The sequence below is a fragment of the Dermochelys coriacea genome, chromosome 2 (genome assembly GCF_009764565.3).
Source record: "Dermochelys coriacea isolate rDerCor1 chromosome 2, rDerCor1.pri.v4, whole genome shotgun sequence".
Lineage (NCBI taxonomy): Eukaryota > Metazoa > Chordata > Testudines > Dermochelyidae > Dermochelys > Dermochelys coriacea.
The window spans coordinates 183,673,527-183,689,396 of record NC_050069.1 but is presented as its reverse complement, the minus strand read 5'-3'; the positions used below and the strand labels follow the sequence as shown (position 1 = coordinate 183,689,396).

The window sequence follows — 15,870 nt, the reverse complement described above, 5'->3', positions numbered from 1 at the left end:
CAAAGGAGGTGCTGTCGTCATCATGAATAGGTCGGAGTATGAACAAGAGGCTACTAGGCAGCTCTCCAACACCACTTTCTACAAGCCATTACCCTCTGATCCCACTGAGAGTTACCAAAAGAAACTACAGCATTTGCTCAAGAAACTCCCTGAAAAAGCACAAGAACAAATCCGCACAGACACACCCCTGGAGCCCCGACCTGGGGTATTCTATCTGCTACCCAAGATCCATAAACCTGGAAATCCTGGTCGCCCCATCATCTCAGGCATTGGCACCCTGACAGCAGGATTGTCTGGCTATGTAGACTCCCTCCTCAGGCCCTTCGTTACCAGCACTCCCAGCTATCTTCGAGACACCACCGATTTCCTGAGGAAACTACAGTCCATTGGTGATCTTCCTAAAAACACCATCCTAGCCACTATGGATGTAGAAGCCCTCTACACCAACATTCCACACAAAGATGGACTACAAGCCGTCAGGAACAGTATCCCCGATACTGTCACGGCTAACCTGGTGGCAGAACTTTGTGACTTTGTCCTGACCCATAACTATTTCACATTTGGTGACAATGTATACCTTCAAATCAGCGGCACTGCGATGGGTACCCGCATGGCCCCACAGTATGCCAACATTTTTATGGCTGACTTAGAACAACGCTTCCTCAGCTCTCGTCCCCTAATGCCCCTACTCTACTTGCGCTACATTGATGACATCTTCATCATCTGGACCCATGGAAAAGAAGCTCTTGAGGAATTCCACCATGAGTTCAACAATTTCCATCCCACCATCAACCTCAGCCTGGACCAGTCCACACAAGAGATCCACTTCCTGGACACTACGGTGCTAATAAGCGATGGTCACATAAACACCACCCTATATCGGAAACCTACTGACCGCTATTCCTACCTACATGCCTCTAGCTTTCATCCAGATCATACCACTCGATCCATTGTCTACAGCCAAGCGCTACGATATAACCGCATTTGCTCCAACCCCTCAGACAGAGACAAACACCTACAAGATCTCTATCATGCATTCCTACAACTACAATACCCACCTGCTGAAGTGAAGAAACAGATTGACAGAGCCAGAAGAGTACCCAGAAGTCACCTACTACAGGACAGGCCCAACAAAGAAAACAACAGAACGCCACTAGCCATCACCTTCAGCCCCCAACTAAAACCTCTCCAACGCATCATCAAGGATCTACAACCTATCCTGAAGGACGAGCCATCGCTCTCTCAGATCTTGGGAGACAGACCAGTCCTTGCTTATAGACAGCCCCCCAATCTGAAGCAAATACTCACCAGCAACCACACACCACACAACAGAACCACTAACCCAGGAACCTATCCTTGCAACAAAGCCCGTTGCCAACTCTGTCCACATATCTATTCAGGGGATACCATCATAGGGCCTAATCACATCAGCCACACTATCAGAGGCTCGTTCACCTGCGCATCTACCAATGGGATATATGCCATCATGTGCCAGCAATGCCCCTCTGCCATGTACATTGGCCAAACTGGACAGTCTCTACGTAAAAGAATGAATGGACACAAATCAGACGTCAAGAATTATAACATGCAAAAACCAGTTGGAGAACACTTCAATCTCTCTGGTCACTCGATCACAGACCTAAGAGTGGCTATACTTCAACAAAAAAGCTTCAAAAACAGACTCCAACGAGAGACTGCTGAATTGGAATTAATTTGCAAACTGGATACAATTAACTTAGGCTTGAATAGAGACTGGGAATGGATGAGTCATTACACAAAGTAAAACTATTTCCCCATGGTATTTCTCCCCCCCACCCCACCCCCCAGTGTTCCTCTGATATTCTTGTTAACTGCTGGAATTAGCCTACCTGCTTGTCACCATGAAAGGTTTTCCTCCTTTCCCCCCCCTGCTGCTGGTGATGGCTTATCTTAAGTGATCACTCTCCTTACAGTGTGTATGATAAACCCATTGTTTCATGTTCTCTGTGTGTGTGTATATAAATCTCTCCTCTGTTTTTTCCACCAAATGCATCCGATGAAGTGAGCTGTAGCTCACGAAAGCTTATGCTCTAATAAATTTGTTAGTCTCTAAGGTGCCACAAGTACTCCTTTTCTTTTTGCGAATACAGACTAACACGGCTGCTACTCTGAAACCTGTAAAATGTCCTAGTCTCTCTCAAGTATTAGATACTACATTTAACCCTGCAAAATGGATTCTTTACTGCACATATGTAAGTACATCTTTGCCTGTGAACACAGCAACAATTAGCGCTGCTGTTGGCTTAGAAAATCCTTTTTGTTTTGTTTTGTTGTCATAAACTTTCTCTGACTGATTTCTAAAGGCCATTATTTTCCCAAAAGTTTATTCCAGCTCAGTTATCAGATGAAATGTTTTCAGAGTCTAGAATACATGCATTTTTATAGAGATCAGGAAGCATACCTACTGTGCCATCACATTACCTTTATGGCCTCTTAGTTTGAGAAAGTATAGGTCCTCTTTCTTTATATCCCATTACAATCCCACTCTTTGCCAGTTTGGGAATCTTCTGATTAAGTCTCAAGACAGGAAAGGGAAGTGGGAGCTCACGTGTGGATGAAAGTCTACTCAGCAAGTACTCTCAGATGCAAAGGTAAATGTTTCTATGTTGTGTCTCAGCCTGTTGCTGAGAGACTAGTTATGTTCCATGGCTACTCAAAACACCAAAAGCTACGATCATTTCAAATGAACATGCAGCAGCAACTTCCACATTGCTGTACTTTTACCGTGGTGGTGCATGTGTTCGTTTCGATCCCAGTAACACATGCTGTTGAGGAGTTTACTATAAGGTAAAATTTTTGTTGGCAGGGCATCAAGTTCTTTTGGACGGCAAGGCTTGGTGAGCCCTATCAAGGAAGAACTCTAATAACTTCCCACCATTTTTTTCTTTTGCCTTTGATAAGCACCCAGCATTTTTATAGCGCATCTCCAGGGCTAGGGCATTAGGGTTCTTGCCTGGGCTGTGGCTCAACTCCCTACTCTGCCACAGGCTTCCTGGATGACCCTGGGCAGGTCACTTAGTCTCTCTGTGCCTCAATGCTCATTTGTAAAATGGAGATAATAGTTTCTTAACTCACAGGGGTGCTGTGAGGATAAATAAATTTAATATTGCAAGGTGATCCAATGCTGTGTACAGGAAAAGAGGACACGTTGTGTCCAGAGACAAGTAGCAGATTTGTGTGCAAGTTGAGCACAGCATTTGCTATTAGAGGTTCTGGTTTATGTTTCCATAGCAATTACAGAATGCCGACATCCTTTTTTGTTCATAGTTTTGATGGTTATCCTTGCAGCGAGTAAACCACAAGAATTTGTGTTAGGATTTATGAGCAGGAAAGTAATCCAGTAGAGTACAAGAGACGATGCTTTTCCCTTTCTTTGTAGACAAAGCTTTGTTAATAGAAAGCAAATATTTAAATCTCAAGAAAAGAGGTAAAAAGATATTGGCATGTGCCACAGAACGGCATCTATTGTTAACCACAGGAAAATATTCTGCCCCAACTTCCAAGCAGCAAGGAAGATTTCGATTCCATGAATGTGTTGTTTCATTGTTGCAAGGAGCAATGAATTATACTGCCACAGCACACTGTATCCTAATCTCACTTATTTACAGTAGTGAGCAAGTTGATTAGATGGTATAAACAAAGTGTAGCTTATTACTCCTAATTGTAGCACCCTAGAACTCCAGTAACCAGTGTTCAGTACTTCCAGTTCCTAGCCAGACTATTTCTCTCACAAAAACTGTTTCAGCTGCTCTGTGACTGTTTTAACTCCTTCCCAAACACATTAAAGATTTGATCCAAAACCTAGTGGAGTCAATGGAAAGACTTCCATTGACTTCACTGGGCATTTAATCTGATGTTAAGAGCTTGTCTACACTGGAAAGTTATACCAGTATAAGATAAAGTATGAATTTAAACTGATATAGTTATGCTAGTATAACTCCCTGTGTAGATACTCCACCTCTACGAAAATTTAGCCCTCTTGATTCAGGTGACAATCAAAACTACAACAAAGCTTGGGGATCAGAATCTGGGTTAATCCTCAGCTTGGACAGGTCTATCTTTGGGGATCTGTACAACACAAAGGGAAACTCATTTAATCCTTCCACATAAATATAAGGAATTTGGTATATACTGATGATGGTCCACCACATCCAAAAACATCTCGACAGTCAACCTGTGGAACTCTTTGCCAGAGGATGTTGTGAAGGCAAAGACTATAACAGGGTTCAAGAAAGAACTAGATAAGTTCATGGAGGAGAGGTTCATCAATGACTATTAGCCAGGATGGGCAGGGATTGTGTCCCTTGCCTCTGTTTGCCAGAAAATGGGAATGGGCGACAGGGGATGGATCACTTGGTGATAACCTGTTCTGTTCATTCCCTCTGAAGCACCTGGCACTGACCACTGTTGGAAGACAGTATACTGGGCTAGATGGATATTTGGTCTGATCCAGGATGGCCATTCTTATGTTATCTATTTTCCTTACCACTGAACCTTAGGTAGGTTGATCATCAGTGGCTAACATGCTCTGTGGGGTCCTATTTCACATCTGTGTGACAATGAAGTTAAAGTTTTCACATATTTGCTGCTTTTGCTAAAATAACATGGTCATGCAATAAAATAAATCTTATGTCTGTTCTAGTTTGACAACATTTCTGTCCTGAGAGGTATTAGGAGCACAAATATAAATGTACTTTTTTATTTGCAGTTTCCTTGGCTAACCCAGGAATGGTGCAAATGACTGTGAGGTAGGTTTCAGACAATGCATGGCTATATTAGATATAAAGGAAGGAACTTTATATTTAATATTTTCAAAGAAACCACAAAGTTTTTTCTGTAGATAGTTGTTTTAGTTTTTTTTAACATTAGTACCTTAGTACAAGACCTAAGCAAAATTTAAATTTTGTTTAAGCTGTATCTTGTGGGGCAGCTTGGAAGGATAGAGAATGGACCAACTTTTCATCCATAACTGTATTAATGACCCTAATCACCTTAGGTACATGTGAGTAAAGTGAAGTCCATCTATTACAGAAGCATTACATTTGTACCTTAGAAAAAGACTACCAGATTACAGAATGTTCATTCTACAATGATTAGCTCCTTAAAAACAGGCATTATTATCCAGATTATTCATTACAAATACAGTCAGAAACCTTAACTATACAAAGAACTGAGATGTAATCTGAAATGTAGTTTTTGCTGTTGCAACTTAGTGAGCCTGTTCTATCTGAAACTTTGTTAACGGCAATTATATCCTTTAGAAGTAGGTAGCTAGAGAAACTGTGCTCCCTAAAGGTTCCCCAAAGATTCACCATCTGTTAAAAGCGAGACGTTCTGCCACCTTTATAATTAGCATTTACTGGTACCTAACACCTACATTCTAACACCTACTGTAACATACTGTTCTTGAGAATAAGTGTATTGCCACAGTATCATACATGCTCTTCTTCTAAGGCCTTGATATTATGTATCAACCAAGACAAAATAAAAACCAAGACAAAATGCAAATGTTTACTCTGGAAAAAAAATCATAATGACATCCCAAAGGACCCCAAGACTTCAATGTTACTTTTTCCAACTCTTGTAGATCTCTGCATCAGTTTTCAGAAACTCCTGTTATGTCAAGATGGAACAGTTTCAACTCATCCCATTCTCTTGCTAGTGCACCAAAAAGGTTAGTAGTTTCCAGATATTTTCAATCCAAAGTGGTAAATGTTAGTCCTGTTTAGAGACTGACAAATATATGAGGATTAAAAATCCAATAAATGGAGTGTAAAAAATAAAGATACATGACACCCAATCCTGCTCCCGTTGAAGTTAATGGGAATTCTCTCATTTACTTCAATAAGAACAAAATGATCCTCCACTGATTAGTATGTACCTGATACAAAACCCATTGATAAGCTTTCCATTGACATCAGAGGTGAGTATTGAGGCATGTTTGTGAGGCAATGTGAGGAAGGCTGAATTGCTGTAGCATGTGCCTTATCTATTATGTGGATAGAAAGAGGATTTCAATCCATAGGAATATCAACTTCTACATATGTTCCTCTTGCTGAGTACTCTAGATCTGCCTTATCTTTCCAGTCTAATGCATTCCTGGGTGAAAAAATTATGTGCCTCTGAACTGTAAGAATATAACTATCTCTCATGGAGTAGTGTTGGGAAAGTGAGATGGAGGAAGGAAATAGAATTTCTGAGCAAAGGCAAAACCATGTAATAGCTAAACAAAAAGAAGGGTGATGTCAGGACAGTGATATGAATTGTCTTTGTTTTATCTACAGCATCACTGAATGGCTGGAGCTCTGGGAAAATGATCCAGTTGAGATTCTACTGGATTTGGGGTTTGGGACAGAAGAACCTGACATTTGCACTAAAATCCCTTCTCGATTCATCAGTAATGCTTCCGTAGCAAAAGGAATCAACACCCGAGTCTTTCTGGAAGCTCAAAAGCAGCGTATGGACATCGAGAATCCCAATTTATATGGTAAATTGAGAAGTGTTTTGTCAGAGATGCAACAACAGAAAATAAAGTGGGGGTTGTGGAGGCAGGGAGAGGACCTTGAGGGGAAAATGAATGAGACCTGGGACCATATTCAGGAGATAGTTCTGCAAATTTATAGCATAACTTCTTCCAGACATGGTAAATATAATTGTAATTTTTAACTGTATCTAATCAGGTCTTCTAACATAACTGTTTTTATAGGGTAAACGGGCCCTCAATTGTAATATCATCTACAACTATGTTAAAATTTGCTGTCTGGGCTGTTATTTTTTAAATTTCATTTATTACTTATATAGAACCAGCAATGCACCATGCACTTCACAGACAAGGTCTTTACACCCAGGGAGAACAATGATACAGCCATGTTAGAGGTTTTTGTAAGAATAATTTGAGGATTGGAAAACCTGGTTTAGAGTGAAAAGAAAAAGAGTACTTGTGGCACCTTAGAGACTAACAAATTTATTTGAACATAAGCTTTCGTGAGCTACAGCTCATTTCATCGGATGCATGCAGTGGAAAATACAGTGGGGAGATTAATTTAAGAAGATCAATCCATGTAACTAATCAAAGAGCAGGTTAAGAGGTGGCTTGATCACAGTCTAAAGGTACATATGTGGAAGATATGATGTGGAAGAGAAGATTTCAACAATCTACCTACCGACGTGGTATTTTGTGGTATTTTAAATGAAAATTGAAGGGTCTTTCTAAAAGATATGTTCTGGCTCAAACTGAAGTTGTGGTCTTGATGCAGAAATTACTTGATGAAATTCGCAGGCTTGCATTTTGCAGGAATTCAGACTAGATGATCATAATTTTCCCTTCTGGCCTTTCAATCGATTACTCTTTAGTATAGACAGGATTTTAGGATTATGACCACACCTTGTAATCTCTATGGTCCAATTTCTAATACAAATTACCCATATTTATGCTGAAGACTACCTAACTCAGCTAATAGTTCCACTGAAGCCAATGGAGCTACATATGAAGAAGTGTTAAAGTATCTACCATGAGTAAAGCTACCAAAATCTGGATCCATGTTTCTTAGTATAATCCAAGTAACTGGTGTTTTGCGCCCCATAAATACCGAAGGTAGATAGATCACTTCACTACATCACTTATCTTTACACGTTCATGTCTTGCTGCCCTTTCTCATGCATGCTCTGTGGTGTCAAGATGCTGCAATCCATCTTCTTCCAACACCCTCTCAGTACTACACCCTGCCACCAGCAGAGCAGTGAGAATCTGTTCTTCAGGCTCAGCATTAAAACTGGTTGACATTTTTCAAATTTTGAAATTACAGATTTTGATTTTTTCCAAAGGAAAGGGAGATTTCTTTCATACCACGCTCCTTTTTTCTACCAACTTTGTTTCAGTACATATGCCACATACAGCTGATCACATCATTCCCTTCCTCCTCCTGTTGCTCAGACACACCTTCCTTTTTTTTTTAAATCTGGACTGTACTTTCCAAGTCTACAATTCTTATTCTTGCACAGCTTCCACGCCTGTCCGCTGCACAATGATAGCCAGATGACCCTCAAGAGCTTCAGTTTGCTCCTGAGATGCTCATCGAGGCAGGATCTCATACATACTGGCTGCGTTCCTATTCAGAAACTTCATCAAGTAAGCCGTACATTATCAAATGAGAAATGCAACAGAAATGTCCACCCTTACAGAAAATGTTTCATAGACCCGTGTGCCCAGCTAAATGTTTACAGCAAACCCACACATCAATGGGATTGGTGTGTGAACGAGAGAACTCCCCAGATGGAGGAGAGGAGAGGGAAAGAAGAAAATCAATGAGAGTGAAAGGAGGGAGTAAGGAGGAAGGACAGATTAAAGGAGAAGAAGAAAAGTAAAAGAGTGAAGGAGAAGAGAAAAAAAGAACAGAATGAAAGAGCAAAGGATTAAGATCTAGTCTGGGAGAGAGAAAAGGAGTGGATGACAGAGGAGGAAGAGATTTGTCTGTCTGGCTAGGCGGTGTGGTCTCTCTAGGGTTGTTGTTTTTTTAAAATCTCCTAGCTATTAATTTCCCAGTGAAGTCTTTTTCTATTTGGGTTTGCCTGTTGGTGGCTGTGGTGGGAGAATAAACTGTGGGTTTGGCTTCCACAGTAAACTCAGATTTATTATTTTCCTGAGTTTCTAGAGCTGTTTAATTGCTGATCTGACCTTTTCAAATGCATTTGCTGCTCAGTTGGTGTATTATTTGTTGATGCTTCTGTTTGATTGGTGGTAATTGATTCTTCTGTATAGTCACTGAGCCAGATTTTCAAGAGCTCAGCAATCCATTGGGCACCTAAATAAAAGCCAGAAGTGAAATCCTGGCTCCATCTAAATCAATGGCCAAACTCCCATTCACTTCAATGGAGCCAAGGTTTCAGCTCTGATTTTTCAGAAGAGCTCAGCAGCCAGCAGCTCCCATTGTGACACAGATGGCCAGATTTTTATAAGAGCTAAGCACCCAAAATGCTGAACTGTTTTGAAAATCAAGCTACTTATTGTGGTGTCTAAATAGGAGCTGAACTTTTTAGAAAATCTAGCTAGCTCACGTCATCCTCAGATGGGAAAGGACTTTGCTGGGAATGAATAGCCAGAAAACACAAGTCTTTAGAAGAAAAACATGTCAGTCAAATTTCTCTCCTTTCTCACTCACTCCATTCCCCTTCTGTCTTCCTCCTCCTCCTTTTTGATTTTCTGTGCATGTCTGACTTGAGAAACTTTATAGTTTGTACTTATGGATCATCAATATGGAGGTTCCCCAAGTTATTCTATATCATAATCTGCATATGTTAAATACTGCATTTCTGAAGCTCTTCTAAATATCCCTGAAAGATAGTTTAATATTTTGACTATAAAATCCAGAGTGCAATATTTATTGTGTGACTCACTGGAACAGAGGAAAGATTGCTTAAAGAGAAGGAGGGCATATATGTGAAGATCCATCATCAGTTCCTATTTTGTGTTAAGTTCCTAGAGCTGTTCAAATATTAGAATTTCTGCCCCATGGAAAATCACAATACACCAAAATTTGTTAATGTCAATATTTTTTGGGAGATGGAAAGTTCAAAAAATTATGATTCAGAAAGGTCGAAACATTTCATTTCAACATATTTAATCTAGGGCTGTCAAGTGATTAAAAAATTAATCATGATTAATCGTGTGATTAATCACACTGTTAATAATAGAATACCATTTATTTTAAAATTTTTGGATGTTTTCTACATTTTCAAATATATTTATTTCAATTACAACACAGAATACAAAGTGTACAGTGCTCACTTTATAATTATTTTTGATTACAATATTTGAAATGTAAAAAAATAAAAGATAGTATTTTTAATTCATCTAATACAAGTACTGTAGTGCAATCTCTCTATCATGAAAGTTGAACTTACAAATGTAGAATTATGTATAAAAAAACCTGCATTCAAAAATAAAACAATGTAAAATTTTAGAGCCTGCAAGTCCACTCCGTCCTACTTCTTGTTCAGCCAATCGCTCAGACAAACAAGTTTGTTTACATTTGCTGGAGGTAATGCTGCCCACTTCGTTTATAATGTCACCTGAAAGTGAGAATAGGTGTTCTCAAGGCACTGTTGTAGCCAGTGTCGCAAGATATTTATGTGCCAGATGCGCTAAATATTCATATGTCCCTTCATGCTTCAACCACCATTCCAGGGGACATATGTCCATGCTGATGATGCGGACGGACGCATGTTCACTTTCATTATCTGAGTCAGATGCCACCAGCGGAAGGTTGATTTTCTTTTTTGGTGGTTCGGGTCCTGTAGTTTCCGCATTGGAGTGTTGCTCTTCTAAGACTTCTGAAAGCAAGTTCCACACCCTGTCACTCTCAGATTTTGGAAGGCACCTCAGATTCGTAAACCTGGGGTCAAGTGCTGTAGCTATCTTTAGAAATCTCACATTGGTACCTTCTTTGTATTTTGTTAAATCTGCAGTGAAAGTGTTCTTAAAATGAACAACATGTGCTGGATCATCATCCAAGACTGCTCTTACATGAAATATACTGCAGAATGTGGGTAAAACAGTGCAGAGGACATACAATTCTCCCCCAAGGAGTTCAGTCACAAATTTAATTAATGCATTATTTTTTTAATGAGCATCATCGGCATGGAAACATGTCCTCTGGAATGGTGGCCAAAGCATGAAGGGGCATACAAATGTTTAGCATAGCTGGCATGTAAATACCTTGCAATGCCGGCTACAAAAGTGCTATGCGAATATCTGTTCTCACTTTCAGGTGACATTGAAAATAAGAAGCGGGCAGCATTATCTCCTGTAAATGTAAACAAACTTGTTTGTCTTGTGATTGGCTGAACAAGAAGTAGGACTGAGTGAAGTTTTACATTGTTTTGTTTTTGAGTGCAGTTGTGTAACAAAAAATCTACAATTGTATGTTGCATTTTCATGACAAAGAGATTGCATTACAGTACTTGTATGAGGTGAATTGAAAAATACTATTTATTTTGTTAATCATTTTTGCAGTGCAAATATTTGTCATAAAAATAATATACACTTTGATTTCAATTACAATACAGAAACAATATATATGAAAATATAGAAAAATATACAAAATATTTTTAATAAATTTCAGTTGGTATTCTATTGTTTAACAGTGTGATTAAAACTGTGATTAATGGCGATTAATTTTTGTAATCGCAATTCATTTTTTTGAGTTAATCGCGTGAGTTAACTGTGATTAATCATCAGCCTTAATTTGATCCAATAAAAACATTTCAATATTCACAAATCTAAAAAATTTCCTTTGATTTTAACACTCATTTGTGTACTCCTGAGCTTCCATGGTGCTTCATCGGAGTTGTAGTTTGGGTGCCTCGTGCACCCATTCTTCTTTATAGGCTGGAGTCCCCAGCCAGACTACATCTCTCAGATATACTGTGGTCTTATGACTCCCATGATCCATCACAGCCGTTCAATCAGAGGGGAAACTGCAGTGCATCATTGTAGAGCTGATCTGAAATGAAGCATTTCAGTTCAACAAATCAAGATGACATGAACCAAAATTAAATATTTCATTTTGATTTTCAAAATGGTAAATAAACATTTCAATTTTGGTTAATCTTTTTTAATGGAAATATTTTTGCAGAAACTGCATTTTCCATTTAAAAAACATTTTGTTGGAAAATCTCCAGTCACCACTAGAAACTCAAAAGGCCCCTCATTCATTTCAGTGATGGCCTCTTATGAGATTTTAAATCCTTATAGTAGTCTTCTAGACAATTTACCTTGGGATTTAGGTAAAGATAAACTAAAATGTGTTTTTTTTCCTCAGCTATTTAAGACCTGACCTTACAAATTCTTAGACACTGACCAAATTACACATGCTGTATAACTGAGTCAGTGGGCTTGTTTACAACATAATTATCCTGAGACAATTACAACACAACTGCCAATTCTAGTGTCTCATCTCTATTCCTTAAGGCAGGGGTAGGCCATTATTTTTTTGTCAAGGTCCAAATTTCTTGGTCAAGGGATAGTCAAGGTCCAGGCTCCAGAGAAAATAATAAAAAAAATAATAACAATAATGATAAGTAGTAAATAAAAAGATTTCGGGGTTCATTCAAAAAGCATCTGGTGATCTAGATTTGGCCCACTGTCTGCTTAATGACTACCCCTGACTTAGTCTCATCTACACTACAGATTTCAGCTGTGTTGTAAATGGCTGTGGGGATAACTGTACTGTTATCAGGCTCTCACAGCTATAAAGTAAATAGGCCATGATTCACATGAGTAGTCTAATTGTCTTCAGTGGGATTGCATGCATGGGCAAGGATTACTTGAGTGAGTAAGGATTGGCATGGTTGGGTCCTTAGTATTTAGGAAAAGAGCTAAAAGCTCTATAAATAATGTGGGCTAAATTCAAACCTGCTCATCTTACTCACATGTTTAAACATTACTGCTGGGAAAGATCCCACTGAAATCAATGGGGCTGCCTGCAAGGGGAGGATTAAGCAATGAAGCAATGTTAGCCTGATGTGGTTCCTCCAGTGACTTGGTTGAAGTCAGTGTAGTTACACAAAGGATGGATTTGACCCTGTGCATTGATTACATTCACAATTAGTGAATTATTGCTTGCTTCTCTTTTACCTCATCATTTGGTTCATTCATTAGCTGTCAGAAACTGAGATAGTTTTTGACATGTTGTTTTGCTTTTGCAATCTATTTCGAACTATAAAAGGTGGTTCTGATTTAAATCAGAAACGTTAGACAATTCTGTCACTAATAATTCAGAAGAGATTAGAAATTGGCATTTGCATATCCTGACACAGTTAACAGCCTAACAATGTACAATACTGAGGATATATGTTTTATTCGGAGAATATGTGATGGCATCATTGATATGCAAAGCCATGAGTGAGTCATACCATCATCCCAAACTCATGCCAATAAAATCTTTATATCACAAAATACCACTGTGTACTCTGTATACTGGTAGATCCAATGACTAGTTTTTAACCAGAGCTAGTGAAAGCTTTGTCATTGTCCTTAAAAACACTTTGCCTGATTTTTAACTTCAGAGGATTTTGCCATCCCAGTGTTTGGAAAAACATGAGTCTCAGAGAGAAATGGTAACAGTCAGGAATTATATGTCATGATATTGGTCCCTCATGCACAGACCCAGCTCAGATCCATGTTAAATATCCCCTTGTTGTCTAATCATCAGTGAAGCGGCTTTAACAGTTTGCATGCAGAATACATGCAATAAATTTGGCTGCTCAGTAGGAGACACAGAAGCCAAGGATGTTAGAACTTTGCCATCTATTCCCCTCAGTGAATTTCTCAAGGAATCAGGAGCCCTTTTGACATTTTCATTGCCTCAGGAAGAGTTTGGGACACAATATACAGGCAGATGTGTTGTCATTCCTTTTATCAATAACCTGACAACATTTTACAATGACGGAATCTCCAAAATTCTTTGGGTTTTTTTTTGTTTTTTTTTAATAAAACAGATGAAAAATTAAATCATTTCCCTTGAGCTGTTATGCTGTGGAATAATATTTGCCAGCAAATTACAGAGACTTAATAAGCTTAACAAGCTGTGGGAACCTTATGAAACTTCTGTGTGTGTGCATTCTGCTCTGTCTGTGGAGGACAGTGCACTTCTTGCAAGAACAGAGCCTTTAGGGGTTGTAGTGGTTAATTCAGTGAACTATTTATTGACATAAATTACAGTACTTAATCGCTACCCGTTAAAGGGTTTATACATGTACAGGAGTCTTGGATGACAGCCAACTGTAAATATTTGAGAACTGATTCTGATACCTTTATTCACAGTGAGTAGCACCGTACTCTGAGTAGACCAATTGAGCTCAGTGGGGTGACTCATAGTACAAATCGCTTTTCAGTCTTAATACTGGAATCAGATCTGGCTTATGGTATTTGGGAAATGGAGGCTTGATTTTCCAGCCCTTACTTATGCTGAGTAGTATTAACACAAGAAGACCCAATGAGCTCAATGAAACTGCTTCTATAAGTATTACCAGATTTAAGACTTGCACAATCAAACCATTAATATCCTGATCCTAAACCCATTTCAAGTCAATGGAAAGACTCTGGTTGACTTCAGTGAACTCTGGATCAGGCCCTTAATGTGTTCATTAACAGTGAAAAGTTTTAAAATTAATTATGCTCCAGAAGGTTGTTTCAAATATACAATTCATCTTAACTCACATACATGTAACATGCATGGCCCCAATTTAGCAAGCACTTAAGCACATGTTTATCTTTAAGCACCTAAATCCATCCCTATTCAATAAAACAGTGTAAATGAGAATCACTCCCTAAGGGCCCTTTAAATCCCGTGTTAACTGCCAGCATAGATTATAGGGCCCATAGGGTAGCTCACGCTCTTTAAAGTTCAGTTTAAGACATGTTTAAATTCTTTGCTGAATCTTTGAGTCTCAAGTTTGGCTCCCAAAGCCATATTCATGCACCTCTCTCTGTATGCCCTGCAAATTTTGGTTGCAGAACTTTGGAAACCACTCTTCAAAATTTGGCCTTTAAAATATGGATAAAAAAGAATCCATAATAAAGGGATCTGGAGAAGCCCTAGCATTCCTTTCCCAAAGCAGCCTGTTGTTTGAAGAATTCCCAGTCTCTCTGAAGAAAGCCGAGGGGAAAGGCTGAACTGCCTTGACAACTGTGTGTAACCTAATAGCGTTAGTTTAGGTCATGGCCACGTCATTCTTTTCTGTTTTAACAATGGACCTTTTCATCCCTTTCTATCAAACTCAAGGGCGTTTTCGACAACTGGAAGTCCTGGATCATGTGACTAGTGCCTTCTCCTCTTTGTTGAATATTGTTAACACCCAGCAGCAGAAATCAGAGGAGAGCAATGGGGAAGAAAAGAGCATGACAAACAGTCAGAGGAACAAAGATGAGGCCACACGAGTGAAGCGGAGAAGGCTAGGTCATTTCCTGAGAAAAGCTTCTAGACAGGCAACAGTACTGCAAAGGAGTGCTCAGGCTTCTGGAAATTCAGAGTCATTCAAGGATAGAGAAGAACAATCTCCCATCTATGCTGAGATGGACCAACACATACCAATCAGGACTGGCTTTTCTGAAAATAATACCTTGGTGGGTCTGACAGAGGAACAGTCTTCCACTCAGGATGATGCACTGACATTATCGCAGCTGCCACAGGCTCCAACAGGGAAATCTCAGGTTTTGTCATATATACCTATAAAGCAGCCCCAGATTCCTTCTGCATCGGAGATGGCTGTCAAAGACAGACCAAGGAAGGAGTCCAATTTGCTCTTGACTCACATGCTCAGAAGGGTGCCTGGTCCAAAGAGCAAGCCTCCAGATTCATTTGAAATGGAAGAGGTAGGGCAGATTTCTATGTACCGTATAATGACAATGTGCATATACAGATGGTAAATACAAGTATAGATCTGGCTTCTCTCTTCCAGGATGAGAGCTAAAGTAGAATGATTTCAAACATCATATCCCTGCACCAGGGAGAGAAGCCAGACCCCTTTCTCTGTGTGTTATAGACTGTTTAAGGTTTTCAATTTAGGTTTAAACTACTGTCAAAAAATTTGGCCCAGGTGTTACTCAAAAAGCCATGATTGTGTTAACAAGTACTGTTGTATAAAATGCCAATATGCTTTCCAGCAGTTGTTCCTTAAGCTCTGTGTCCTAAAAACAAGCTCATTCAAAGAAATGGCTTGTCCTCTGATCCACATTCCATGGAATGGCTCTAGTCCCTGATGTTCTGCTGTCAATACATTTTAGGAGCAATGGGAAGCGGATCAGGGTCAGTGTGGTGCAGCATAACCTGG

General features: G+C 39.3%; 1 protein-coding gene across 1 annotated transcript in view; it reads left to right on the top strand.

Moving 5' to 3' along the window:
- ITPRID1 (ITPR interacting domain containing 1) overlaps window positions 1–15,870 on the top strand; it is a 70,457-nt gene that overhangs the window by 19,315 nt on the left and 35,272 nt on the right. Inside the window, 4 exon segments of the mRNA XM_043507124.1 lie at window positions 4,748–4,787; window positions 5,627–5,713; window positions 6,324–6,526; window positions 14,823–15,412. Coding sequence (XP_043363059.1) covers window positions 4,748–4,787; window positions 5,627–5,713; window positions 6,324–6,526; window positions 14,823–15,412 — 920 coding nt within the window.